Below are 27411 nucleotides of genomic sequence, written 5' to 3'. Positions count from 1 at the left end.
GATACCACTTTTCAATATGCCTTGCTTTTAATATTACTTTCTGATGAGACCCATTTAGCATCACAAATATTTCTTTTTCTTTAATAATAATGATTCTGTGACTTCTAATCTCTGTGAAATATATGAAAATTATTATTTCAGAAATGTGAACTTTGTTTCAAACTAATATACGTAACTAATATGCTAGAATCTAATTTTCAAACTAATGAGTAACTTTATAGTATGTTACTTTTTTCTTTGACTTTTACTTAAATTTCTTCTTATAAGGATTTGGAAATCTGATTTGAAAAATAATTAAAAAGGGGTTATTTTTATTCATGAATTCTATTGCTACAAAATGGAAAGGGTCAGTGTAAAATTTCCAATTACGCTGAGCCTTAAATGGACTTTAGAACATCAGTCTATGTCCAAAGGGCAGAGCTAAGGACAATTTTTACAATCACATTTTGCTCATTTATACATGACATGGGTATCTACTGTGTATTCTATGTGAATTTACTTGAAAAGTTGCTTTAGATTTCAACACCAATTCTCTTTGTCAATATATGAAATTGACAATGGCATTTTGAGTAGGACAAGTGTGGTATATGCAGCGAACATCTATTGTTATAATTGATCAGCAATGCAGTTCAGGAAAAGTAATCTTTCCCATTTTCCTTCAGGAAGAATCTTGAGGTTTACAAAGAGGGAGTTTACCGAGATTGCCAGCTAGGGTAACCAAAAATAACATTTTTAGAGTCCTGGAAAACAATATTTTTGAAAAGTAGATGAATTCAGATGACAAATAACTTTGGTCTTTTAACAGATAACCTGTCTGTACTTTACAGGGTAAGAGCACTGCCGTAGAAAGAAGTTGTCTAATGGCCCCACCAACATGACTGACAGCCTTGCTCTCAGCTTCAAATTCTTAGAAAACCAAAGTCATTCATTCAAAAAATATTTTGGATGCTTTATATATATTTGTACACTATGTTATGTTCTGTGAGTACAGTGTGAACAAGACCCAGAAATGTTCTAGCCTCACAGAGCTTATTTTAGCGGTGGAGACACATTTTTTAAAAAATAAAGGAAAAACTATCATTCCCACTACAGAGGAGATGAAGAAAACAGAATAAAGGTAGAGATGGCGATGTAAGAGGGTCTATTAGAAACAGGTTGGCCTAAGAGGGAGGGGTTTAGAGGAGGGATGGACTGGGAGGCTGGGCTTAGCAGATGCAAACTTTTATATGTAGATGACATAAACAATACGGTCCTACTGTACAGCACAGAGAACTATATTCAATATCCTATGATAAACCATAATGGAAAAGAATATTTTTAAAAAGAATATATATATATATATAACTGAATAACGTTGCTGTACAGCAGTAATTAACACAACACTGTAAATCAACCATACTTCAATAAAAATTTAAAAAACAAATTAAAAAAATAAAAGGTTGGCCAGGTAAGATATTTCTAAGGAAGCAATATTTAAGCAGAGGTCTAGATAATAAGAAAGAGCCACCCTTGTCAAAACATGGGGACAGGGGGTCTACATAAATGAAGAGCAAGATTAAATGTCACGTGTTAAGGTTTTGAGTAAGAGGCAAGCTTGGTGTCCGCAAGACCTCAAACAGATGGCCTTTAGTCTGGGAAGAATGAACCATGGGAGGAGAGATGGACAAGAGAGCAGAAAGGCAGTTAGGGCCAGGTCATGTACAGCTTCACGTGACTGGGGCGGAAGTCCGGGGTCTCTTTTATTTTAAATGTCAGAAGTCAGTGAAGGATTTTAAAGGGATGAGTGCTGGAGCTACTCACTCTGGGTCCTGTGTGGAGAATGGACCCTGTACAGTAAAGCACGTTGTCAAAGCAGCTCAGCGAGGATGAGTATTCAGAAGTCTAGGTGACCGTGGTAGATGAGGAGACAGAGATCCTATTCAGGATGTCATAAAGGCAGAGTCAACAGGACCTGCAGGTGACTTGGGGTAGACAAAGGCTCTGAAGGTGAGACCAAGATTCTCGGCTTGAGCAGCTCGGTGGGTTGTGGGTAGAATGTGGTGGCTTTGACTCACATGTGCGGCAACATGAACAAAAACGTATGGTTCTTTTTGATACATTTCAGACAGCCAAATGAGGGTGTTGAATAAACATTTTGGAACTCAGGAACAAAGATATAAAATTGAGATTCCTAAGTAGATGGATGGTTTTAAAGCTCAGGGATTAAATGTGATAATTTAGAGCAAGTGTTTACACAGAAACAGAAAAGGACCAAAGACTACTCCCGGGAACATTTCCAAATGCAGAAGTTGGGAAGAGGAGGCATTTACAGAACAGGAGACTGAGAAAGTGCAACCAATGCAATCAGAGTAAAACCAGGAGAGGGTGGCCCTCCAAGAGCCAGGTGAAGAACAGGCAACGGAAAGGAGATAAGACAACCGTTTCCAATAGATGAAGACAGAGACCAGGCTACTAGATTCGCAAAGAGGACCATTGGTCATGACAAGAGCAGCTTCAGAGCTGGGGAGTGGAGCTGACTGAAATGAGAGGAAACAAGAGTAAAGAGGAGAGAGGCGGACGGAGGACCCTGTGAAGCAGCTTCCCAGCTTTGGGGGAAGGAAAACGGAGATGTGGCTGGTGGGGAAGGGAGTCAAGGGAGTCTGTTTTCTGTTTGGTTGGTCACTTGCTTTCTAAAGTGAGAGTTGCTATAACATGTTTTGGGACTGATGGAAATATTAAGAGAATAAAATAACAATGTTGGGTAGAAATGGGATAATTTCCAGATTAAAGACCTCGTGTGAGCAAGAGAGAAGGTACAAGTCAAGCGCTTGGATACAGGCGTGGAAAGGTCCTAGGTTAGGAGCTGTGAGCATCGCTAAGGGAGTGAGGAAGACACAGGGTAGGGCTGCAATTAGCAGACGGATGAAAAAGTTCTTATCTATTTGTATTAATGGGTGTTTCCTCAATGAAACAGTGAGAGAAGTTTCAGCTAAAACTGGAAGAAGGGTGGAGAGTGTGGGGTTGGGGCTTGATGGAATGAAGATGTGAAATAGGCCTTAAAAAGAGTTGGTTTTCAGAGCTGGTCCTTACATTCCTGATGCTCCCTGTCACGTGTTTCCATTGTCCCCCATCAATCCAGTGCTTCTATTCTGTGTATGTTTCCTCATATATTCTGACCCCTCACATACAAGTTTCAACCACATACTTATTAGGTTTAGATCAACTAACAGAAACATGTGAATTTTACAGGAAACAATTCACTTAGCAAGAATTATTACCATGACTTGTAAGCCCTGAATCTTGTAATGACCCAATAGTTACTCACGCCCTTATTATCAATGTCTGCAAAGCACATAGACCTTCATTTTAAGAATATCAACTTACACACAGATACAAGGCAAAATATCCCTCACTGTAGTCTGGGACTGATGCCTAGGACTTTGGAAAACCTGTATCACATTAAAATTAATTACTTTCTCGCAGATATTCATTGCTGTTTTAATTCTGTGAAAGTCTACACTCTAAACTTAATTATTTTCAAACATGATATTTAGTGACTAATACATCTAATATTGCTACAGTTTCTGGTTTCTGTCCACCTGCCAAGTCTTTTCAAGAGACTTAAAGATAACCAAGAAAGTTGAACATTGGTATAAATGCATAGGTCTTTGATACCAGGTGACAGGAACATTTTGGCTAAATATTTTCTTATTTATAGAGTTTCCTTTCCCCAGTTATGTTTAATTTTCACTCTGACAACAAGATATATCTAAGAATGTAATAAGAGCAAAATTAATAGCCATTAGAGAGGTCTTGCTTTTTGGCGTACTTACTGGAAATTGAGATGAAGGATTATAATGATTGAGGGACAAATCCTTCTAAACCAAACTTATTTGTCAACAAATAAACTGATAAATATTTTGACACATCACAATGTGCATATTACTCAGAGCTTCACAGAATTGAATTATATTCTTGTAAAAAAAACTTCTCCCATTCCTACCAAAATACTGTCTGAATATGCTTTGCAAAGCTTACACCTCTCTTTACAAAACCAGAATGTATGCTGTTACTCTCTTGTCCCAGCCATCAGCAACATTCACCCAAGGGGACTTGACAAAATAATTGATCTATTTCATTATATTACAATATACTTGAAAGACACTTACATTTTTGACAAATTGTCCACTACTATTCTAAGGAAATCTCTTTAAAGAAGAAAATTTTAATACTTAAAGGATTTGTTCAAAGGATTTTTAATAATTAAATTTCAGTGCATAAAGAGAGAACTTCCAGGAATGTGGTGCAAGGGTTATGTAGACTCAACCACTTTAGATAAAAATTGGAATAGATAACAGTTATAGAACTGGATGAAAAAGAAATTCAACTATGTAAAGGCAGTAGAAATTATCCAAAATCAGACAGAGGCTGCAGAAAATTTTGCTCTGAGAAAAAACAGCTCTTAAAGAGTAAGAAATGTGTGACTTTGAGTCTTTCAGTCCTGAATTTGTGGCTTTTGGATTACAGATCTTCTCAAATCCCCTTCAACGATGCAAATCAGCATCAGAAAACTATATGATATCACTTATACGTGGAACCTGAAATATGATACAAAGGAACTGATTTACAAAACAGAAACAGACTCACAGATATAGAAAACAAATTTATGATTACCAAATGGGAAAGGAGGTGGAGGAGGGGTAAATTAAGAGTTTGAGATTGACAGATACACACAACTATATATAAAATAGATTAACAACGAGGTCCTACTGTATAGCAAAAGGAATTATATTCAGCATCCTGTAATTAACCATAATGGAAAAGAATACGAAAAAGACACACACATACACATACATAACTGAATCACTGTACTGTACACCTGAACCTAATACATCACTGTAAATCAACTACACTTCAATAAAAACAAACAAAACATGGTGTTACATGGGCAAAGTACCAGAAATGAGAATTTAGGATTGGAACAACAGCTGGAAATTTAAAAAAAAATTAATACCCATTCCAAGAAACAGTGACGTGTGACACAAATCCTGGAAGAGAGTCGATAGAAACTGATTCTAAGTGGGCCCACACATGAATTTAGAGGAAAAGACTCCAAATCCCCTATTATAAACATTTGAACATAAAGAGAAATAGAAATGTGAATAGCTATTAACATTAAATTCACAAAAAAATAAGCTTTACAAAGAATTCCAGACAAGTTTGGCTTCGCAGATAAAATCAATTAAATACTAAAGAAATAATGTTGATACTACACAAATGGTATTAATATTACACAAATTCTGTTCAAAATAGATGAAAAAGAAATTCTTCCCAACACATTTTATGAGGCCACTATTACTCTGATAACAAAGCTAAACAAAGCATTATAAAAAAGAAAATACCAATATCATACCCTTCATGAATATTAGATATAATTTTTAAAGAAAATATTAGTAAATTAAATTCAACAATATACTAAAAATATAATGTATAATGGCCAAGCAGAAGTTTTTCAAGGAATATATGTTAATTTAACATTTAAAATAAATTAATATAACTCATCAAATTAATAAGATAAAAGAAACAGTCCATAAAACTAGAAGAGAGCACAGGCAACACATTCTCTGACATAAATCATACCGATGTTTTCTTAGGTCAGTCTCCCAAGACAATAGAAATGATAACAAAAATAAACAAATAGGACCTAATCAAACTTACAAGCTTTTGCACAGCAAATGAAATCATAAACAAAACGAAAAGACAACTTATGGAATGGGAGAAAATATTTGCAAACTACGTGACCGACAAGGGCTTAATCTCCAAAATATACAAACAGCTCATACAATTCAACAACAAAGAAACAAGCAACCCAATCGAAAAACTGGAAGAAAACCTTAATAGACATTTCTCCAAAGACATACAGATGGCTGGTAGGCACATGCAAAGATGCTCAACATTGCTAATTATTAGAGAAATGCAAATAAACTAAAATGAAGTGCCACCCATCAGTCAGAATGGCCATCATTAAGAAGTCTACAAATAACAATGCTGGAGAGGGTTTGAAGAAAAGGGAACCCTCCTACACTGTCCGTGGGAACGTAAGTTGATACAGCCAATATGAAAAACAGTATGGAGGTTCCTAAGAAAACTAAAAATAGAATTACCATATGATCCAGCAATCCCATTCCTGGGCACATATCTGGACAAAACTACAATTCAAAAAGATACATGCACCCCTATGTTCATAGCAGCACTATTTACAGTAGCCAAGACGTGGAAGCAAACTAAATGTCATCAACAGATGAATGAATAAAAAAGATGTGGTACATATATACAATGGAATATTACTCAGCCATAAAAAAGAATGAAATAATGCCATTTCCAGCAATATGGATGGATTTAGAGATTATCATACTAAGTGAAGTAAGTCAGACAGAGAAAGACAAATACCATATAATATCACTTATACATGGAATCTAAAATACAACACAAATGCACCTATCTATGAAACGGAAACAGACTCACAGACATAGAGATCAGACTAGTGGTTGCCAAGGGGGAGGGGAGAGAGGGAGGGATGGACTGGGAGTTTGGGGTTAGCAGATGCAAACTTTTACATTTAGAACAGATAAACAACAAGGTCCTAATGTATAGCACAGGAAACTGTATCCAATCTCCTGGGATAAACCATAATGGCAAAGAATATTATAAAAAGAATGTATATATGTCTAAAACTGAGTCACTTTGCTATACAGCAGAGATTGGTACAACATTGTAAATCAACTATAATTAAAAAAAAAGAAACAATCCATTTGATTATCTTAATAGTTTCGGAAAAAGAAATTTTAAAAATTCACTAATCATTTATGATGAAAAAAATAATCTGTTAGTCAACCATGACTAGAAAGAGACTTCCTCAAGCCAAAAAGAAATTATTAAAGACAAATAGCTAATAATATACTTAATGACGAAAAACTGAGTGCTTCCCTCTACAACTCATGAACAGCTAGTATGCCAGCTCTCTCATTTATTCCACATGATACTAAATTCCTTGCCAATAAAATAAGAAAAACAAATTTTTAAAAACACACAGATTGGAGAGGAAGGGGTGAAAGTATTTTTTCTTCCAAATTTGCCTGATTGTAGAATACCCCAAAAGATTTACAAAAGAGCTGCAAAAACTAACAAGTCAGCTTAGCTGTCACAGAATTAAATGTAAATATACACAAATCAATAGTATACCCACTTATTATTACTAAATAATTGTAAGTTGAAATAAATACGGTTTTCATGGAATTAAAAAATGTGTTATTTCAGATACATTTAAAATAAATGCACAGAAAAAATATTCATGAAAGAAAGTAGACTTATTTGAGAAATACACTATATTCATGAACCAGAAGATTATATATTTTTAGAGAAATTATTTTTCCTCCAAATGAGTCTATTTACAAGTTCAATGCAATCTCAGTCAAGCTTCCAGCAGGCTTTTTTGAAGAAATTGACAAGCTGTTTTAAAACATAAAATAATGGAAATAAACTTACAGGGCCCAAAACAATTAAAAGAGGAGGAGGAGGATAGAAGGAAGGGGGAGGGGGAGGAGGACACCAGTAAAGTTGAAGAATTCACATTACTTGAGTTCCACACTTATTATAGAGTACAGTTATTCATTAAGACTGTGTGGTATTGGTGAAAAATCACTGATTTAGGGCAATGGAACATAATATAGAGTCAGTATCAAACCCATACATATATGGTAAAATAATTTTTGACCAAAGAGCCAGGAGAAATCAATGGAGAAAAGAAAATCTTTTAAACAAATAGTGCTGTAACAACTGAGTTTCCCTATTGGGAAAATGATGAGACATGACTTCTACTTTATATCATACAAATTTGAGTACTGATCATGTATATTATAAGAGATAGAACTTGAAACTTCTAAGAGAAACAGGATGACACTGGAATAGGCAAAAGTCTTTTAGAGCACAAAAAAAGTATGAAGTTAAAAATTATTAATTGGACTTTTCCGATATTAATTAAAAATAAAAAAAGAAATCTTTCCTATCTGTAAGACACCATCTCAAAAATGAAAAGACAAGGCATACATTGAGAGCACGTATTTATAAATCACAACTGATAAGGAATGCGTACATAAAATGTACGAAGATCTCTTGAAACTCAACACTAAAACCACCAACTCAATTGGAAAATGGATACAAGCTCTGAATAATTTAAATAAGAAGATGTAAAAATGGCCATTTAACGTTTGAAAAGATACTCTTTGTATTCTTAGTCAAAATGAAAGTGCAAATTAGAAGCACAATGTGATACAACTACATAATTAGATGACTAAAAATTTAAAAGATGATAATATCAAATGTTGGCATAAAGGCATTTTTTTTTATTTATAACAGCAGATAATTATCAGGTAAAGGGGTGGATAATATGTAGTATATCTCTACGATGGCATATCATTCAGCAATAAATAAATAGAAAGGAACTCTTGATATATACACAACAATATAAATGAATCTCAAAAATATTATGCTGAAAAAATGAGTACATATCATATGATTCTATTTATATGAAATTCTAGATAAAGCAAACTAATCTATAACTGCAAAAGATAGACCAGTGGTTGCCTGGGTGGATGGAGGTAGGGAAACATTGCAGATGATGGAAATGACCTGAACCCTGATTGTGGATTTAGTTTCACAGATACAGGCACCTTCAAAACTCACCAAATAATACACTTTAAACAGATGCAGTTACTTGTAGATAATTTATATTAAAGTTACTTATGAAAATAGCAAAGATTCATGGAAAAGAGCCAGTGGCTTCCAGATGTAAATAAAAACAGAAATCATTATAGGCCAGATTAGAGAAAAAAATGTATAAAAATGTACATGCATAACATAAATAAATGATAAGGTGACTATCAGGTTGAACTTTAACTCAAATGAAGCAGAAAAAAATGCATTTTATTGTTGGCCATATATCAATATAACTAACTATTCAAAGTCAAATTTAGAATTGCTACAATTTCAGTACACATTTCATGACTTCCCCCTCCCTACCCTATCCATGTAAGTGCTAGTTTCTGGGTTTTCCCACCTGGAAGGCACACTTTCCATCTCTAAGCCACATTTCAAATGCTACTTCATCTGGGAAGGCTTCTTGATTTACTTGCAGCCTAAAGGAACTTGCTTCTCATGGAGTTGTCCATAATGTTTATGTAACTTGCTTACATAAGGCACTTACTTTTTCTCATCTTGTATTCTATTAATTTTATCCACTTACCAAAATATAAATCCTTGAATCAAGAAATACACTTTTGAAATTTTTTTATTTTTAATAGTTGTCTTGTTTTATTCCTTCACAGAGTACCTGCAGAGCATGGACTTTGAGGTCATAGGTTCTGACATTGGACTGTCCAGATTGAAATTTCTGCTCAACCATTTTTCAGACTGTGATTGTTGGCACATTTTCTCGCTATGTAGTACCTCAGTGATCTCCCCACTAAAATATGGGTAATAATAGTACCTAGCCCATAGAGTTGTTGTAAGGATTAAATTTATTTATACAGTAAATTCACTTGAAACAGTGCCTAATAGAGAGTGAAAGTTCAAGTACTATTAGCATTTTATTACTTTTCATACAGCGGGTGCTCAAAACATAGTTAAATATGAGTAAATAAGTTAAATGCAAAATGTTTACAATTTTACTATGAAAATTTTCAAATGCATAAAAATAGAGTTATCTAATGGACTGCCATCTACCCAATAGTGTTCAAGATTTTCCCATACTGGATTAATATTTCCCACACCTTTTTCTCAGGAACTATTATAAAGCAAATTCCAGACATCATAGTTTCAACTGGGTACATTTTTTTTTCAAAAAGCTAAATCATAAAGTAATGCTGAATAAAAATAAACAGTATTTAATAATTATCTGGAAGGAAATTAGGGGATGTTTTTAAATCTCTTTTCTCTCAATTATCTGATACTTAAGGAAAATATGTCTGCTTCAAATTTTTGAGAAGTTTTATTTCATATTGTCACATTTCATCTATAATTAAAGCCATAAATCACACAACCTTGAAAATATCACAAAAAAGAAAATAATTTTAGTTGAAAAACTCATTTTCCTTTGTTTTTAAATTCTGAAACCTACACATATAACTATTATTCAGCAATTACTATATGCTGTCTAAATCTACACAGAGGAAACACAAGAATCAAATTCAGACACACACACATGCACACATGTACAAGTACACAGTATGACTTACTAGACTATAACTTCCTTGAAAGCAGGCATGCTTCTTTACATCTTTCATAGTACTAATTATATTACCAAGTTAATCATATTCTATTATAAACTGAAATCTGCAGAAATCAGACTTTTTTTGCTCATATATATATATTACATTAAAATATCCTGGTAATGATTTTCTTCATATTTTAACATCAGATTTATTTGGGGGAAAAGTGGTTCTAGAGTGATGGATGATCAGTTAATACTTACTATTATAATTTCCTGTTCTTTCAACCAAGAACGATTTATGCCTAATTTGTCTTCAAAATCTTTCAAAAATTTTATGGACAAAATGAACACTGTATTGTTTCCTAAATGGCAAGTAGCAGTAAAATGATATGAAAATGATACAAATGAACTTATTTACAAAACAGAAATAGACTCACAGACATAGAAAACAAATTTATGGTTGCCAAAGGTGAAAGGGAGGGAGAGATAAATTAGGAGTTTGGGATTAACAGATACACACTACTATATATAAAATAGATAAACAATAAGGACCTACTGTATAACACAGGGAACTATATTTAATATCTTATAATAACCTATAATGGAAAAGAATCTGAGAAAGAATATATAGATATGTATATCAACTATATTCAATAAAAAATTTTTTAAACTTAAAAAAATGATATAATACACATTTATTGTGGGATTTTTGGAATAATGTATGAAACTTATAGACATTTCCTAACAATATATTGGACCTCAAAGGTATTTTTAAGATTTGTTTCCTTAAAATGTAATAGTTAAATATTAATATATATATATATGAAAGTGTGAAAATGATGGTGTGTATATGATTTCTCCAAACACTTTTCCTGCTGGGTAATCAATTCTGTCCTAAATATATTTTTTTGGACATAGACTGGATACATAATATTCAAAATATTTACAGAATTGTATAGATGTCCATAAAACCTAGCAACTTCAAGTATGACGCTAGGGGCTTGAGTACCTGAAAGAGTCTGGGTGTTAAAAACGACAAAACAGAAAATAAATCATTAACTTCGTGGTTAATCAACCCACTTTCCGTAAGTCACCAGCTTTCTCAAAAGATTACACTTCTTTCATTGGTTTGCTAATTAATGTTTCTTAAATCAACATGGGGCCAGGGGTTAGGCTACTGGTGCTATTTGTTTTGTGCACAAATTCTGCCTACTCACCTGTGCCTGGTAGCTCAGTGTACATGCTGTGTCTCGAGACCTGCTGTGTACAGAACTGACCCCGCATTCTCTTCCTGAGAAATCGAGGTGTACAGTGGACATATTTAAATTGGGTTGAACAGTGAACTTCAATTCTTTCTAGTGAAACAGTGAAACAAGTCTTCTCAACTGACCACATACCAAAGACCTTTTGATCTGCTGTGAAGTTAACCACTACCAGCAAAATGTTCTGCGGAGACTATGTAAGTATAATGGCTGTTTCTGTAAAACGTTCCAGTCTTTTGAGGTTTGAACCTTGTTTATAAAATTTCATATGTGGTACCTGACATTTTCAACAGGAAATATTGGTGTTTAAATTTATCTTCACTAAAGTTTTAATGAGTAGGTGTTCAATATAACCTTTAAACAAAAATATTATTAAATGTCAAATTCATGCTAATTTTGAAATAATGTATTATTCTATAGAGGCAATTTAGTGACCCTACTTTCTTAAATAACCTGACTCAGAATTCTAACTGAAGTTATAATAAGATGTTTTTGTCTTCATATTTATTTCTCTCTATAAGGAACTAAAAATAAACTTGATTGTTCATTTTTATTTAAAATCTATGATAGCTTCAGAAAGTACAGTTTATTTTTGAATAATTTATCCGTCGAATTTAAGTAAATGTAAAACTCAGTTTTAGCCATTTTATTTTTCTTCCTTGTCTGAATCATTTCGATCCAATTGCTCTAACAGTCCATGAACTTTGGAAGAGCCCATATAGACACCAAGTTACTTAAATATACATTGTTTAAAAAGATATCCATTTCACATGGTCTTAGAAATTACACATAGGTGTGGTTGCGTGTTGATGATGATTTCTTAAAAATCTGTATTATAAAAAATACAAAATTAAAATTAAAAATTATGCAAAAAAATATAACAATTATTTGGATAAACTTTGACACAAAAATAATGTTACTCATTTCTGAAGTATTAATTCCTAGAAAATTTTACTTACTGATGTTATTTTTCAAATTAATTACTGAATGAGGACCCAAAATGTGGCTGCTTTCCATTCTTGTTGGCTCAAGAATCTCAGTTTTATCTTGATATTTCAGGATCTCATTTGCAGTTGAAACTTACTTTATCATCTTATTAATTGTGAGGCAGTTACATTTCACTACAGAAATAAAAGTTGTTAGGTGATTTAGGCCAGTACACTAAATGATTGAATTTGTAAAACGCAGTTGCTTTCTCCCAATTATTACTTCCAAATAATTGTACTTGAAGGAATAGAAAGGGAGAAAATTTCCATTCCTTCAAGAACAATTATTTGGAAGTAATTAATACTATATTCTGTGTGGTATGTATGGTTTTATAGTAACATTTATATGCCAATGTATCAAAAGAAGCATTATAGAATATTTAAATTATATTTCAGGGAGTATTAAAAGTTACCAATGATAACAAGCTTTTAGAGAAATGCAATGATTTGCCATGCTTCTGGAGCAGATAAAGAATATCAGAGATGAAAAAGAAAAAAAAAGAATATCAAAGATTAAAAAGTTGGATTGGAGCAAACCTGAAAATGTACTTTAAGTATTTTGATCAGCTATTTCAGGGACAGATGTTAGGTTTCTTGTATTATCTCAGCCAGTTTTGATGACAGAATGGTTTTTACATAATCAATGTTATTATATTTTAGAGTAATTATTTATATTCTTAAGATATATGGCCCAATTGGTAAGAATTTTGTATGAAAGAGACCAATATCTGAGGCTAAGTTCATCTGTTTAACCTCCATTCTGGGTCTAGTGTCCTTAAGCAAAAGATAAGCTCGTCCATGGGCAGGAAAGCAAAAGTCTACAGTATGGATAATTATTGACTGGGTGGCTCCTTAAAAATAGGCTCCCAGGCCCTCAGCTCAGCAGTTCTGGTCCAATATACATGACATCTGAATTCACTCCCCTTGGTATAAATACATGATTATTATTGAGACCACCAAAGTAATGCATTATGTCAGTTATAAAAATATAGAAAATTTAAACATAATTCAAGCATGAGGCAAGAATTATAGAAAGGTAGTTATATTTCTATAAGAAATAAGCATATGCACTCCTTTAAAATTACTTTCTAGAATTATGGAGTTAGATGACCCCCGGTGATTAAGGTAATTTAAGTGGGTTAGTTACATTAGGAAGGTAAATTTACCTTTGACATACATATTTTACTATGTGCTTGACTGCAAAACTGTCTATTGAAAGCAAGATTTAATTAAATGATTTTGGCAAGCTTGGAATTGTTTTGATTTATTAATTAGCTAGATATAAATCCCCCTTCAGGAAGATGTTATTATAATATGCCTCTTGGAGCAGAGGAAATTTCACTGCAGAGTGTTGAAAAAAAAAAACTTGCCCAAGTCGGGATCTAAACCAGGTACCTGTCTCATAACTCAAGCTCTTATCCACTAAAATATACCACTTCTTCCAAATATATTGCCTGATTCTCCTAGTGAAATTGTTGGCTGTTTTTGTCCTGTTTTGTCATCAACTAATCCCCCTTTTTTGTACAGAAGCATTTTATTTACTACAGATCCCTTTATTGGGTTACACCCTTCCTTTTTGCCTCTAAGGAAACTTTAGTCCTATTCCTTTCCTTTTGACAACTTTCCTACTTCTACCATATTTACTGACTAACAGAAAAAAGTTAATCATAGGTGTATCACAAGCAATATAATATATTGAATGCATATTGAATATGTGAATTAACATTCTATATTACATAGAGAGAAGCTACTATTAAAATTTCCTGAGTCTCTACTAAATATCAGGAGCTTTGCATGCCTTGTCTAATTTAATAGTCACAGCAAATCTTTTTACAAAATTACCATTGAACATGCAAGTGTTTTGCTATTCTTGGAGGCTCCAGATACTCTGCTCAGTGGTTTTACATGTATTATTTTTAGGCTTCACAATCTTTAAGGAAAATATTACCATATCCATTTTCCATATGAATATACTGAGGCTTAAAGAAGTTAAATAATTTTTCCAGGAGTGAAAAGCCGGGAAGTGGCGATACAGGATTCTGTCTAACCCCAAAACTATTTCTACCACCAAAAAAAGAGATCAAACACGCCTAAGTGTGATTATCCTACATAATTATAGACTTTAGGTTATGAAGGAAAGGGCAGATTCTGTGTGAGTCCACTTAGGAGAGAAAATTAGGACCAGTATCTTCAGAGAGATGTTCTTGCTCATAAATGCGCCCACAGAATGGCTCGAGAACAGTCCACCAACAGCAGCTGAGGCAACGTCTAGCGTGGGCAGCAAGACATCCTGCATTTTATTTATTTTTTTTCTTTAAGAACTTTTATTGAGATACAATTGACATACAATAAACTGCATATATTTAAAGTGTATGATTTGATTGTTTTTTCTATTAGTAATGTATGTATGGCAATCCCAATCTCCCAATTCATCCCATCCCAACCGCTGCACACCCCCCCCCAAACACTTTCCCCACTTGGTGTCCATTTGTTTGTTCTCTACGTCTGTGTCTCTTTTTCTGCCTTGCAAACCAGTTGATTTTGTACCATTTTTCTATATTCTGCATATATGTGTTAATATACGATATTTGTTTTTCTCCTTCTGACTCACTTCACTCTGTATGACAGTCTCTATATCCTGCATTTTAGCCCAACAAATATGAGGTAAGTGCGCTGCTGCTCAGGTGTGAATGGCAGGTGGTAGATGCAGAAACTCAGTAAATCAGAGGCAAATTCCGCGCTTTCAATCTGGAGGGGACTGCAGGCGTCCCGTGGGGGCAGAAACTGTTGAAAAGGCAAGATCTTTATGTTTTTAATTTTTATTGGAGTATAGTTGATTTAAAAGCAAGATCATTTTTAAAGCAGGGTTTTCCTATTGAAAGGGATTCCTGGGAGAAACATTCCAACCAAAGAAATCTGATTTTGACTGCGTATCTGCAATACAACTTACTGAACAAATATTAATAAAAGGTTATTCATACTGTAGATTACTTTTTACTATCACAAGACTGCAATGTCTGAACTTTACACACTCAGATTCAACAAAAGTTATGAATCATACTGGTTAGGGCTTCCACTTTAACTGAAGCTTCTGTTGAACTAATACAAATTGGATTGGAAAATCAAATGCAGTCACTTTTTCCTAGTCGTGATATGTAAGTATGTTGTTAAAATTTTTAAACTCCTTTTTAACAGCTATAGATTTCATGGTAAGGGCAGAGCAGACATGACTGTAGAATAATAATTTAACAAGCACACAGGGCCAGCTTTACCCCAAGGATCCGTGACTGAGGACAATTTACTTAATCTTTCTGCATCTCAAACTTTCCCACCTGTAAAATGGGTGTTATCATAGCATCCGTATTATGAGTCTCTTGAGAATTAAGTGGCAGGTAAAACACCAAGAAGACCAGGAGCATAAAGAGCACCTGGAAAGGTGAACTATTATTAACAGTTTTATTAAGTAGCTGTGCCAAAGCTTGAACCCAACTAACACAAAAGCCCTGGCTTTCAACAGCCCAGTGCACTGCTTCTGGAGAGGAGGTTGAGTTTGCACCCATTACACATATACGTAGATACACATACACATCATATATGTGTGTATAATTATTCATAACTTTTATGGATAAACTTCAATAACATCAAAAGTTTCATGGGTGGAAATATATTCTCTTAAACTCAGCATAACGTTTATTTATAAATAGCTTCTACCATGCTAAAAAACTTCACAATCCCACTTTCCTCGCCAGTTATCGCCAAATTCTATTTTCTATGGCAAAAGTCCTCCAAAATGTATTGAACTTATTGTAATCCAATTCCTTTCCTCCAAATCTCTCTGGCTCCATTCCTAACTGTTGCTTTCACCCAAACCCCCTCCATATGAAGGGTCCTGCAGAGGTAAGCATGGACCTCCATGTTCCTGACCCCATGCCTGATTCTCATGCCTTCTCTTGCGAGGTGTATGGATGTGGTCTGACAGTCTTCCTTCACCAGGAAAGCCCCAGGGCTAAATTCTGGAAAAGCTTCTGTTTCCAATTTGTACCCACTCCTTTGGTCATTGCATCCAGTCTGATGGTTTTAATTACAATGTACACACACAGCCTTCTTTGAATTTATATCTCAACCCAGCATCTATGCCCAAACCCCAGATTCATATAGCCAAGTGTCTATGCAGGGAGTGAAAACTCTAACCTCTTTTTAGGTGAGTTGGGAAAAAAGAGTAAAAACAAAAATCAGAGTTATCCCTGACTCCTCTCTCTCATACCTTACAAACAATCCATCAGCAAAAGCTTTGTGGCTCTACATTCACAACATTCACTATATGGCCACCTCTCACCACTCCCTCTACAATTGCCCTGGTTCCCGCCACCAACATCATCATTTGCCAACTTCATGCAATAGCCTCCTACCTGGTCCCCTGCTTCTGTCTTTGCTCTAAGTTCTAGATCTTGGGGACACACCAGTAAGAATGATCAACAAAAACATGCATTCCATTGACACATTGATGATGGTGTAGGAACCGTCATCATCCTGGAGTGAGTTGCAGTGTAGGAGGTGAAAACATTACAGAGGAGCTTCTGAGCAAGCTTTTGGTCCTAGTTTACTAGTTCTTAGAGTATTTGCCATGATAGCAAGAACAATAATAAGGCTTCAACTTGTCGGGTCATTTCCATTTTCCAAAGTGCTTACAGTATACAGATCACAGGGTCTGTGGAAGATAAAACACCTAATATACCTCTCTCATATGTGGACTTCTTTTAAATGCTAGAGGTTTCCAGATGATTACACACTATCAGGAAAGATATTCTGACATTATGTCCACTCACATTAATACACTGTGCTCATTTCAATAAGCATTAGGGCAAAGCCAGAACCTGTGGCAAATTTAAGCAGTACTGGGAGTTGTAAAACCCAAGCAACAGAAAAAATATGGTTGACAATATTTTTATTTTATTTTTTTCTAATTAATCAACCCACTTAACAAACAGTAGAAGAAGAACGTCATCAGATTATCACAAATCACTTTCAAAAACTATATTTCTTTTGTTAAGTCAAGAGATTAAAGACTGAAGAAATGATGTTCGAGGACTGAGACTCACAGTGGTTTTAATGAGTCATGTGCGCCCGTGATGAGGGGAAGTGGAGAAGGCAGATAGTGAGACACCGTTTAGAGGGCGTTACTTGCTGATTTTCCACTGCTGTAGCACCACCTCCAGACCAACACCCAGCCCTCTATCTACCAGAGATTTCTGCTATCAGCACAAATTCCTTGTAATCATTCACCAAAAAAAGAAAGGATTACAGGAATTTTCTTTCAGTATTTCAGAGTTCACTCTGTCGATCTCCCTGCCTCTGCCTCCTTTGAATCGTCTCCGAGAATTCATAAACCTCTGCTTATAGTCTGTGGACATGCCTTTCTCATCCAGGGAGTAGAAAAGACTGCTTCTTAAGACCCATCTTCTTTGCCAGCATCCCACCTTATCACGACACAGAGCTGTGAATATATTCTTTCTCAATTATACTTTGATATATATCCTTCAGACATTCTGGTAATTATACTCAAAGGAACCAGGAAAATAAAATGTTAATAGACCATGACATGTACAAAACACACAAGTAATTCTAGGCTATTTGTGCATAAGATACTGTGTTTTATATTGTCCTGTTATGGAGAAAGTAGGAACCCATTTCACTCACGGGCTATTTTGGACTGTCTTTTCATCCTTACTTTGTGGCAATTTGTAACAAAGCAACTGAATATCAATGTATTTTATCATCCTCACTCAACTGCAATGTTTGTATTATTTTATTTTTAACTGAGTGAGAATTGAAAGCATGGCAGACATTTTTTCAAGTTAAAAAAAAAAAAAAAAAAGCACTTTAACCCCAGCAGACACATTGTTCTAAGAAATGTGTATTAGTAATGGTTTAAAAAATATATTAATCCTATTATATTTTATAGTGGGATGACGTGTTCTTGTCATCACTGCAATAGCAATCTGCTTGAATTATGGTTCAATTCTTTAGAGATACTGAATATATGTACACATTCTGCTAAGCTTTCGTTTAGCTGCCAGTCTTAAAATGTTGTTTTAAAGGGTAAATAAAAAAAGAGACAAAGGTGCTGAAATATAGAGGCACTGGTACCTGGGGCCACACACCTTCTGTGTACCTTTTATCACCTATTCACCGACTGCTGTGTGTTTAATCAAGCATGTAGCTCACATTAAAAAAAAAAAAAAAAAGCAAATATTCATAGTCCAGTAGTCCTTTCAAAGCAAAAAAGGGTCAGATTTGTGAACCCTCAATGACATGTGAATTACTGGTTTTGAAAAGGGAATTTTTGGTGCAACCAAGGTCACAAGTCAACCTATGGCAACTTAATGGCCAATAGAAGCTTCTGGAGATCTCTGTCCCCTGCAGCCCCTACTCTGTGTTATTCCAGACACCACATCATAGGATGACTGTGTACCAACATGCCAAGTCTTCCTTCAGGAAATTCAGTGACTTCTGATTTCCTGATTTAGTGGACTTGGTTTTTTCTTATGTGTAATACTGATTTGGAGTAATATGAATGCTTCAGAGATAGAAATGGTTTGGGAAAATGTTACTTTAGTTATTTAGCAGAGGGAAATAAGTACAAATAATAGCCATATCAGGGAGGAAGAAAATTTCCTCTGTCTATCTAGGTTCTTCTGCCTGGTCTAAGAATTAAAGGGACATGAGACAGATGAACGGGAGAAAAAGCACCCAAATTTGAAAAGCATGTATACATGGGAGAGACCCAGGAAAACGGAGTCACTTGCCAAAACGGCTGAAACCCTCAGCTTAAATAACATCTTCAAAGATAAGACAGGATGTTGGGGGTAGGTGTTGGGAGCTCAAAGGAGAGGAAGGCAATACACGTGGAGAGGGAAAAGGAAAAGCAAATGTTTGGTAAACACATGTTTGCTGGGCCAGCAGAGACAAGGGACACAAGAGAAGAATTTTAACAGACTTTGCAGGTGCCCCCCTGTCTACACACCTGGTTCATATTAAAGCTACCTTTCGTGATGGTTCTCTCTCTAGCTATCTATCATCTATCTTCATACGGTTACCTTCAATCTTATTCAGCCCCCACATTTTAACCTTCTCCATTATTTATAAATTCTTTCTCACACAGTAAAAACCACAACTATCAATACCTAAAACACATGTGCTCGCTTGTTTAACTCCATGGTACCTGACCATGCAGTTTAAAGTGCGCTTAGCCACAGCTCTGTGAGAAACGACTCTGCCAACAAGAGGACATTGCTGGGGTTCCTTTCATCCTCAGCTTTACCGTCTCCCATCAAACACTATTTTCCAGTTACTTATGGCTCTTCCCTTCTCCCAACCCACTTGACTGAGGTTATAATGTTTGCGTGTAATTTATTTTTTTAAAAAGAGCTTTATTGAGATATAATTGACATACAATAAACTGCATATATTTAAAGAGTGCAACTTGAACTTTTTTCTTATTAGTCACCTGTTTTATACATATTAATGTATATATGGGACTTCCGATCTCCCAGTTCATCCCACCCCAACCCGCCACCTGCTTTCCCCCCGGGTGTCCATATGTTTGTTCTCTACATCTGTGTCTCTATTTCTGCCGGTTCGTGTGTAATTTAGACAGATTTGTTTACTACAATCTGCATTCCCTGTCGGGTTCTCTTACTTCACAGTTGATTTTGTTAAATTTATGTGTGGTAAAATATGTTCTTTGTGGTTCACAGTTGTAAGAGTTTTGAGTCATATATCCAATCCATTTCCTTATAGAGACTTGCATCACCCCAAACATTCTCCACAATTCCTGTCAGTAGTTACCTAAAAACCCCAGCCCCCAAACCCTGGCAAACACTGATCTATGTACCATTTCTCTAGTTCTACCTTTTCCAGATTGTCATATAAATGAAATCACAGACTATAAAACCTTTTGGAAATGGCTTCTTTCACTTAGTGGAATGCATATAACATTTATCCAAGCTGTTGCAACAATAAACAGTTCTGTCCTTTCATGGCTGAAAAGCAGTTTTGAGTGGATGTACTGCAGTCTGTTTATCCATTCAGTTTGAAGGACATCTGGCTTGTTTCCCACTTTTAGCAAGCAGAAATAAAACTTCTAAGAACACTCAAGTTAAGGTTTTTGAGTAAAGATAGGTTCCCATTGCTTTAGATAAATATCTAGGGGTGGGATTGCCAGGTTATACGGTAAGACTGTGTTTAAACTTTATAAAAAACTGCCGAATTATTATTCCAAAGTGGCCTACAATTTTGCATTCCAACCAGCAATGTACGCAGCAGTATCTCTCTTTAGTTTTACTTTGCATTTGTTAATGTAAATGATATCCATAGTTTTTCATATGCTTAGTTACTATACCTACATGTGTTTTTGTTTATTTGTATTGTCCTTTACATATATCGGATAAAAGGACTTCACAAAAAATGTGCTTTACAAATATTTTCTCCCATTCTGTGACTTGACTTTTTTTTTTTTTTTTTTTTGGCCACACCATGAGGCATGTGGGATCTTAGTTCCCAACCAGGTTGACCAGGGATTGAACCTGTCTCCCCCACAGTGGAAGCTCAGAGTCCTAACCACTGGACCAGGGAAATCCTTGTCTTTTCATTTTTCACAAATGTTTTCAATTCTGACACAGTTCAATTTGTCTTTTTTTCTTTATCAATTATATTTGTGTTGTCATGTCTAAAAATTTTTGACTAACCCAGAGTCATGCAGATTTTCTCCTATATTTTCTTCCAGATATTTCACACAATTAACATTTCTATTTAGGTCTGTGATCAATTTTGGGTTAATTTCTGCATAAGGTGTGAGGTATAGGTCAAAATCTTTTTCAAATGGATGTTCAGTTTTTATAGCACCATTTCTTGGAAAAACTATTCTTTCTCCATTGAATTGTTTTTACAGCTTTATCAAAAATTACTTGTCCATATTTATGTGGATCGATTGCTAGATTCTCTATTCTGTTCCATTCATCTTATTTTCTAGAACATTAGCCAATACCACAATCGCATTATTACTGTGACTTCACACTAATTCTTAAGATCAGTTAGCATTATTCCTCTAATTTTGTTTTTCTTTTTCAAATCAGTGTCAGCTGTTCTAGATCCTTTGCTTTCCAGTATGATGAAATAAATTGATTGATTTTTGAATATCAAATCAGTCTTGCATTCTTGGAATAAACCCCACTTGGTCATGCTACTTATTCTTTTTATATATTGCTGCAATGGATTTTTTTATATTAGATTGGGCATTTTTGCATCTATATTAATAAGAGTTACTGCTCTGTAATTTTCATTTCTTGTAATGGTTTTGCTTTGGTATTAGTACAATTCTGGCTCCATAAAATGAGTTAGAAAGTGTTCTCTTTCTTATAGGAGGTTTTGTAAAATTGGTCATTAGTTAGTCCTTGAATGGTTGGTAAAAATCTCCAGTGAAACTACATACCTGATGTTCTTCTTGTTGATGTAATGCTAGCTATGCATTCAATTTCCTCAAGAGATAACAGACTATTCGGGTTATTTGTTTTTCTTGAGTGAATCTTGATAGTTTCTGTCTGCCAGGGAATTTAAATTGTCATATTTATGGGCATAGAATTGTTCTTAGCATTTCTTTTGGTAGTGGTGTCTCAGCTATTTTCATACATACAGTTTGTACCTTCTCTGTTTTTCTTTATCATTCTGGCTGGAGTCTTATCAATTTTATTGTTGTTTAAAAAGCAAGCTTATGATTTCATTTATTTTCTTTATTTTTCTCTTTTTAATTTTTTTGATTTCTACTCTTGTCTTTATCACCACCTACCTTCTGCTTGCTTTGAGTGTAAGCTTCCATTATTCTTCTAATTTCTTATGGTGAAAGACTAAATTTTTAATTTGAGAATTTTCTTTTTTCCTAACATATGCACTTAATGCTATAATTGTTCCTTTAAGCACTGAAAGAAACTGAGTATCATAAATGCCAAACTTTCATGATGAAGGTAGATGGTTGACTGTTTCTCCTCCTGGTTTTGATCAGAAAAAGTCCATAAAGTCTTGAAAACTGTTATGCTCACTGATCAACTCGTTAATGTTGCACAGTAGAAACAATTATAGATCAACAATTTTTAAAGCATTTATTATGAACTTCCAAGATATATGAGAAATATAAAATATTATAAATATATCTGTGGATATTTAAACGACTAAAAATTTTCATTTTACAACTCAATGAAGTTATTGAGTCATCGAGTCATTTCTAATTTTATATAAAATTGATTTTTGAAAATGATAATGTCCCATGGAACTCTTAAAAGAAGAATCAAGACCTAAGTGGGTTACAGGCTGAAGTTCACGTGGATAATGAGGAAGAAGAGGAAGAGCATTAATAATAACTCCTACTGATTGACATGATGCCTCACCATTCTTCACAATAACTCGAGTGAACAAAGCATCTGTGTAACTCCACCGTGTGTGAATCAGCAGTGTTTACGTAACTTGCTACACTGTCCAGCAAGGAACAAAGATGATTTGAGACCCAGCCAGCCTTACCACAGCGAGATAGAAATGTTCCGCAACAAGGGAGGTGAGAGAAGGTCCTCATTTACTGGCTACCCTTTATTCTTCACAATGTCCAGGGAAGGTCACTATCCCATGTTTCCTGGGTACAGGCTACATGATACTTGTCCCAGCTTTTCAGCAACTTGATAGACATCTCTTTTCATGCCCCTCCTCTTTTAATCAGGAACATGGGAAAGCATGGAGAATAAAGATGTTTCATAGAGAGAGACGGAGGGGTTTAAGTCAGGGGCACAGAGCACGGAAAATTTCATGGAGTTTCTAGGAAGAGTTAGTCCACGTTAGGTGGGGGACCTCTTAACGTTCCCTGGGTGTCCTCAGAAAAACAGAGTTTACCGTGAAATCATCACCATATGAGTATCCCTTTCACATGGATCCCACTGGCGATGGTATAAACAGACCAATCAAAGGGAGAAAGTATGAATTTACTTGATTACAAATCAAAGATTGAATAATTCAGTTTAGGGACTTCTCTGGCAGTCCAGTGGTTAAGACTCTGCACGTCCACTGCAGGGAGTGTGAGTTCAATCCCTGACTGGGGAACTAAGATGCTACATGCCGTCCGGTGCAGCAAAAAAAAACAAAAAACAAAAAGAAAGACAGAAAAATAATAAGTTGAATAATTCAGTTTAATGTAAAATAAAAACGAAGATAAAGCTTTATAATTTGTAGTCAAAATGGCTACTAATTGGTTGCAGTTTTCATGATTAGATAGCTCTTTGGGAATGAAATAAATACAGATTAAGAAAGTTGATAAAAGCGGTAACAGAGCAAAACAGAAGAAAGACTTTCAGTGAAAGGTGGGGAGCACGTTTGTAGAGGTTTTTTAAGTGAATCCCTGACACATTGTTAATTTAACTTTTTCTGATTAGATAAATTAATGCACTATTATTTATACTTTATTTAACAGGTACTTTTGAAAAACACCAAAATATTTTTGGGGTAGTTAAATTTGGACTATTTATCAGAAAGAAAAAAAATTACACCTTTATTTTTTATTTTGCCCATTTAAACTCCACAGGGCTAGTTTCCCCTGGGTCCTGTCTTAGCTCTGGCTGCTGTAAGAAAATTTCATAGGCTGGGTAGCTAAACCACCATTTATTTCTCAGAGTTCAAAGGCCTGGACGTCCAAGACCCAGGTGCCAGCGGATTCCGCGTCTGGCGAGGATGGCCTTCCCAGCTCGCAGGCCTCCTTCCCACTGTATCCGCACTCGACACAGACACTCGGCCCTGGTCTCCTCTTCTTACCAGGATGTGAGTCCCACCAAGGGGCCCCCGCCCTCATGACCTCACCCACATCTAGTTAGTGTGAGTCACTGTGTCCTCAGAACTCCGTGGACATACTCAAGTTCTCTAGGCGGCCCCCTTGCTGAAGGCACCCCCAACCCTGTACCCTTCACTTCGGCTCCCGTGGCTGTGCAAGAAGGTCTCAGAACACTATCCCTTCGACCCAAATACTCCCGTCTATAACGTCAGAGCCTCTTCACCTCCTCTAGGTTGCTGAGCAGCTAAGTTACAAAACTGGTTTCTAGAACTTTCTTTGCAATCTCCACCCAGGTGGTCCATCCTGCACTTTGGAGTGTGGATGCCGTTGGCAGCCCCTGTTTTGCCAGAAAATTAGAGCCTCAGTGAAAACTGAATTATGAAGGCACCAAAGTTAAATCCCGTTATAGGGTTATATAAACGTCACGACTGTTTGCCACTTTTCCCTACTGTTTGTCTACCGTATGAATATCTCTACCAGTCTTCACTTTCCAGAAAGAATATTAATATATGTCTGCTGTGGTGCAACCCATAACTGATTCCCATCCAACACACCCGTGTTTATCTGGCAGAAATTTTCCCTTTAATATGAGACACCCAATGAAGGTTGATGGATTTTGGTCTCCTCAGTACGTGTTCTCAAGGTTTGTAAATTATCTGAATACGAGTACTGCTTTAACGCTTACTCTTACATTTCTGTAGCTATTACATTTTTTAAATGAAGAAAAGTAATATAAGAGCATGCCAAATGCAATTTCGAGCAGAAAATGGCATCGTACTTAAGGGCATACTAGGAAAATTATAGGTGCATTACTAAAGCTTCAGAGTGTAAAAGAAACCAATTGAGTATTACTTTAAAAAATAAAAGGACTGTATTCCCCCCCTGAGTAGGTGATGATCATTTCCCAAAAGTATCCTGGTATTACTGTGGGGTTTGACACATGGCTGACAAATTACTATGAAGATTAAAAATGGGGGGACACCTTTACCATATAATTAGATGACCATCAATATTTTCTGAATCATCTTTTCCTTCCTAAACATTTGATGACTTCTGAGATCTATTCTTCACAATGACATCACTTTTTTTTTTTTTTTTTTTTAAACTGGCTGCATTGGGCCTTTGTTGCCGCACACGGGTTTTCTCTAGTTGTGGCGACTCGGGGGGCTACTCTTCACCGTGGTGTGCAGGCTCCTCATTGCAGTGGCTTCTCTTGTTATGGAGCACGGGCTCTAGGCCCACAAGCTTCAGTAGTTGCAGCACACAGGCTCAATGGTTGTGGCTCACAGGCTCTAGAGCACAGGCTCAGTAGTTGTAGCGCACGAGCTTAGTTGCACCAAGGCAGGTGGGCTCTTCCTAGCCCAGGGATCAAACCCATGTCCCCTGCATTGGCAGGCAGATTTTTAACCACTGCACCACCAGGGAAGTCCTGAGATCACTTCTTAAGTGCTATTTATCAGAACCTTGATCAACTTTTACAAGTAAAAGCACAACAAAATGTAAATCCAATAAAACCAGGTACTCTTGAGAAATTAAAAATTACCTTTAAATACTTTAAACAGTTTAAAAGCATTTTATCTATTAGTAAAATTAACTAATGTCTTCCTGATCTTGGATCCCTTACTGTGATGCTACCAATGTATTTCATTAAGGAAGTACAAAGCTGTGAACCAATTGATGTAAAACCAGTCAAGATACAATGTGGTTCTCTGTCTCCTTCATCCCCAGGGCAAATGATAGCCTGAGGCACAACTAATGTCTATAAAGAAATCTTCTAGTAATGAATGTGATTCCATATTTCCACCTTTATTATGATTCCATATTTTTTCTTCAGTATAATTCTTTACATTTGTTGTTTTGTTTTGTTTTTTGTTTTGCTTTATTTTAGATTTATACATCTTCACTCACTGAATGGGACAGAAATGCTTTGCAGGATATTTATTATAATGGTTCAAAGCAAAAATTGCCCTTAACAAACCGCCTATTACTCTAATTCCAAAATATATTAGTCATATGTCTATTAAAATTAATTGCAAAATTCAAAAACTTTTTGGGGGGGTTAAATTTCCTTTACTAGAGAAATATAAAATCTCTTTGTCTTATAGCTAAATGACTTATTTACAGATTATCCAGTCAAAATTTTATTTAGCTGAGAAATTGTTTTTTTAAATCATATTATCTTGCTTTAGTTAATATTAACTTAGAGAAAAGAAAAAAAAATGTCAAACCAGCTAGAACTTAGCATTATTATTAAGGTAAAATTTGTTGGGAATAGGACACCATGATTTTTTTTCACAGTAGCCTTTCAGTGTTTTCAAAGGGAGTAAAAGGGTCGGCCAAAGAAGCTATTCTTTTTCTCATTAACATCTCAAGAACAAGCAGTCCACTAGATAACATTATCACTGATTTCTCTTACTGAAAGCTAAAGAATTTTTATCAGCAGGAGGCTGTTTCTATTTGTGAAATAGATTACTGGGCTCTGAGAGTGCTGGTTACTAACCTCTAAAAATATGGAATCAGAGGAGAGTGGCCAAAATCACCATTTGTCTATGAGCTGCAACCTCATTTTGTAGAAATTGTGCTAATAAATCCATGAAATGCAATTCTTCACACATTATATGTCAGCAGAATCTCTATCTTAAGAGTGAAATTCAGGACTGCATGTGTTCCTTGAGCTTGAGCTATAAAGCCAATACTGAATGTGCTTTCTAGTTAACCTTTAAAAATTTGAAGTTATGATATGTTTTATTCCCTCTAGATTATGTTATGGGCATTAGGAGACTTTAATCTTTTTATAAGAGACATAAACTAATATGAAAGTAGCATTATTTTTTTGAAATATAAGAATAATAATCAACAAAGAGTAAAAAAGAAGAGGAATGAGAAGTAAGATATATGGGGAAAGCACTGAGTTTAGAGTCAGAACACTGATATTCTGGGCTGCCATTTATTAAGCCAATGGTGTTATATAAATATTGAGTCATCATTTTTATATGTAATGTAGAAATAAGAACACTTGCCTTGCCTGATACAGCCTTGCTGATAACTTCAAATTAA

At 35.2% G+C, this 27411-nt stretch overlaps 1 protein-coding gene across 1 annotated transcript in view; it reads left to right on the top strand.

The window, feature by feature from the left end:
- The first annotated feature begins 11534 nt into the window (after positions 1 to 11534).
- The window catches only part of ANXA10 (annexin A10), a 69705-nt gene continuing 53828 nt past the window's right edge, over positions 11535 to 27411 (top strand). The window contains exon 1 of the mRNA XM_057724681.1: positions 11535 to 11705. Coding sequence (XP_057580664.1) covers positions 11688 to 11705 — 18 coding nt within the window. The 5' untranslated portion in view covers positions 11535 to 11687. The remainder of the gene's footprint in view (positions 11706 to 27411) is intronic.

Source organism: Hippopotamus amphibius, chromosome 2 (assembly GCF_030028045.1).
Source record: "Hippopotamus amphibius kiboko isolate mHipAmp2 chromosome 2, mHipAmp2.hap2, whole genome shotgun sequence".
Classification (NCBI taxonomy): Eukaryota; Metazoa; Chordata; class Mammalia; order Artiodactyla; family Hippopotamidae; genus Hippopotamus; species Hippopotamus amphibius.
The sequence above is the reverse complement of the archived record's forward strand: the minus strand, read 5'-3'. Positions and strand labels throughout refer to the sequence as shown.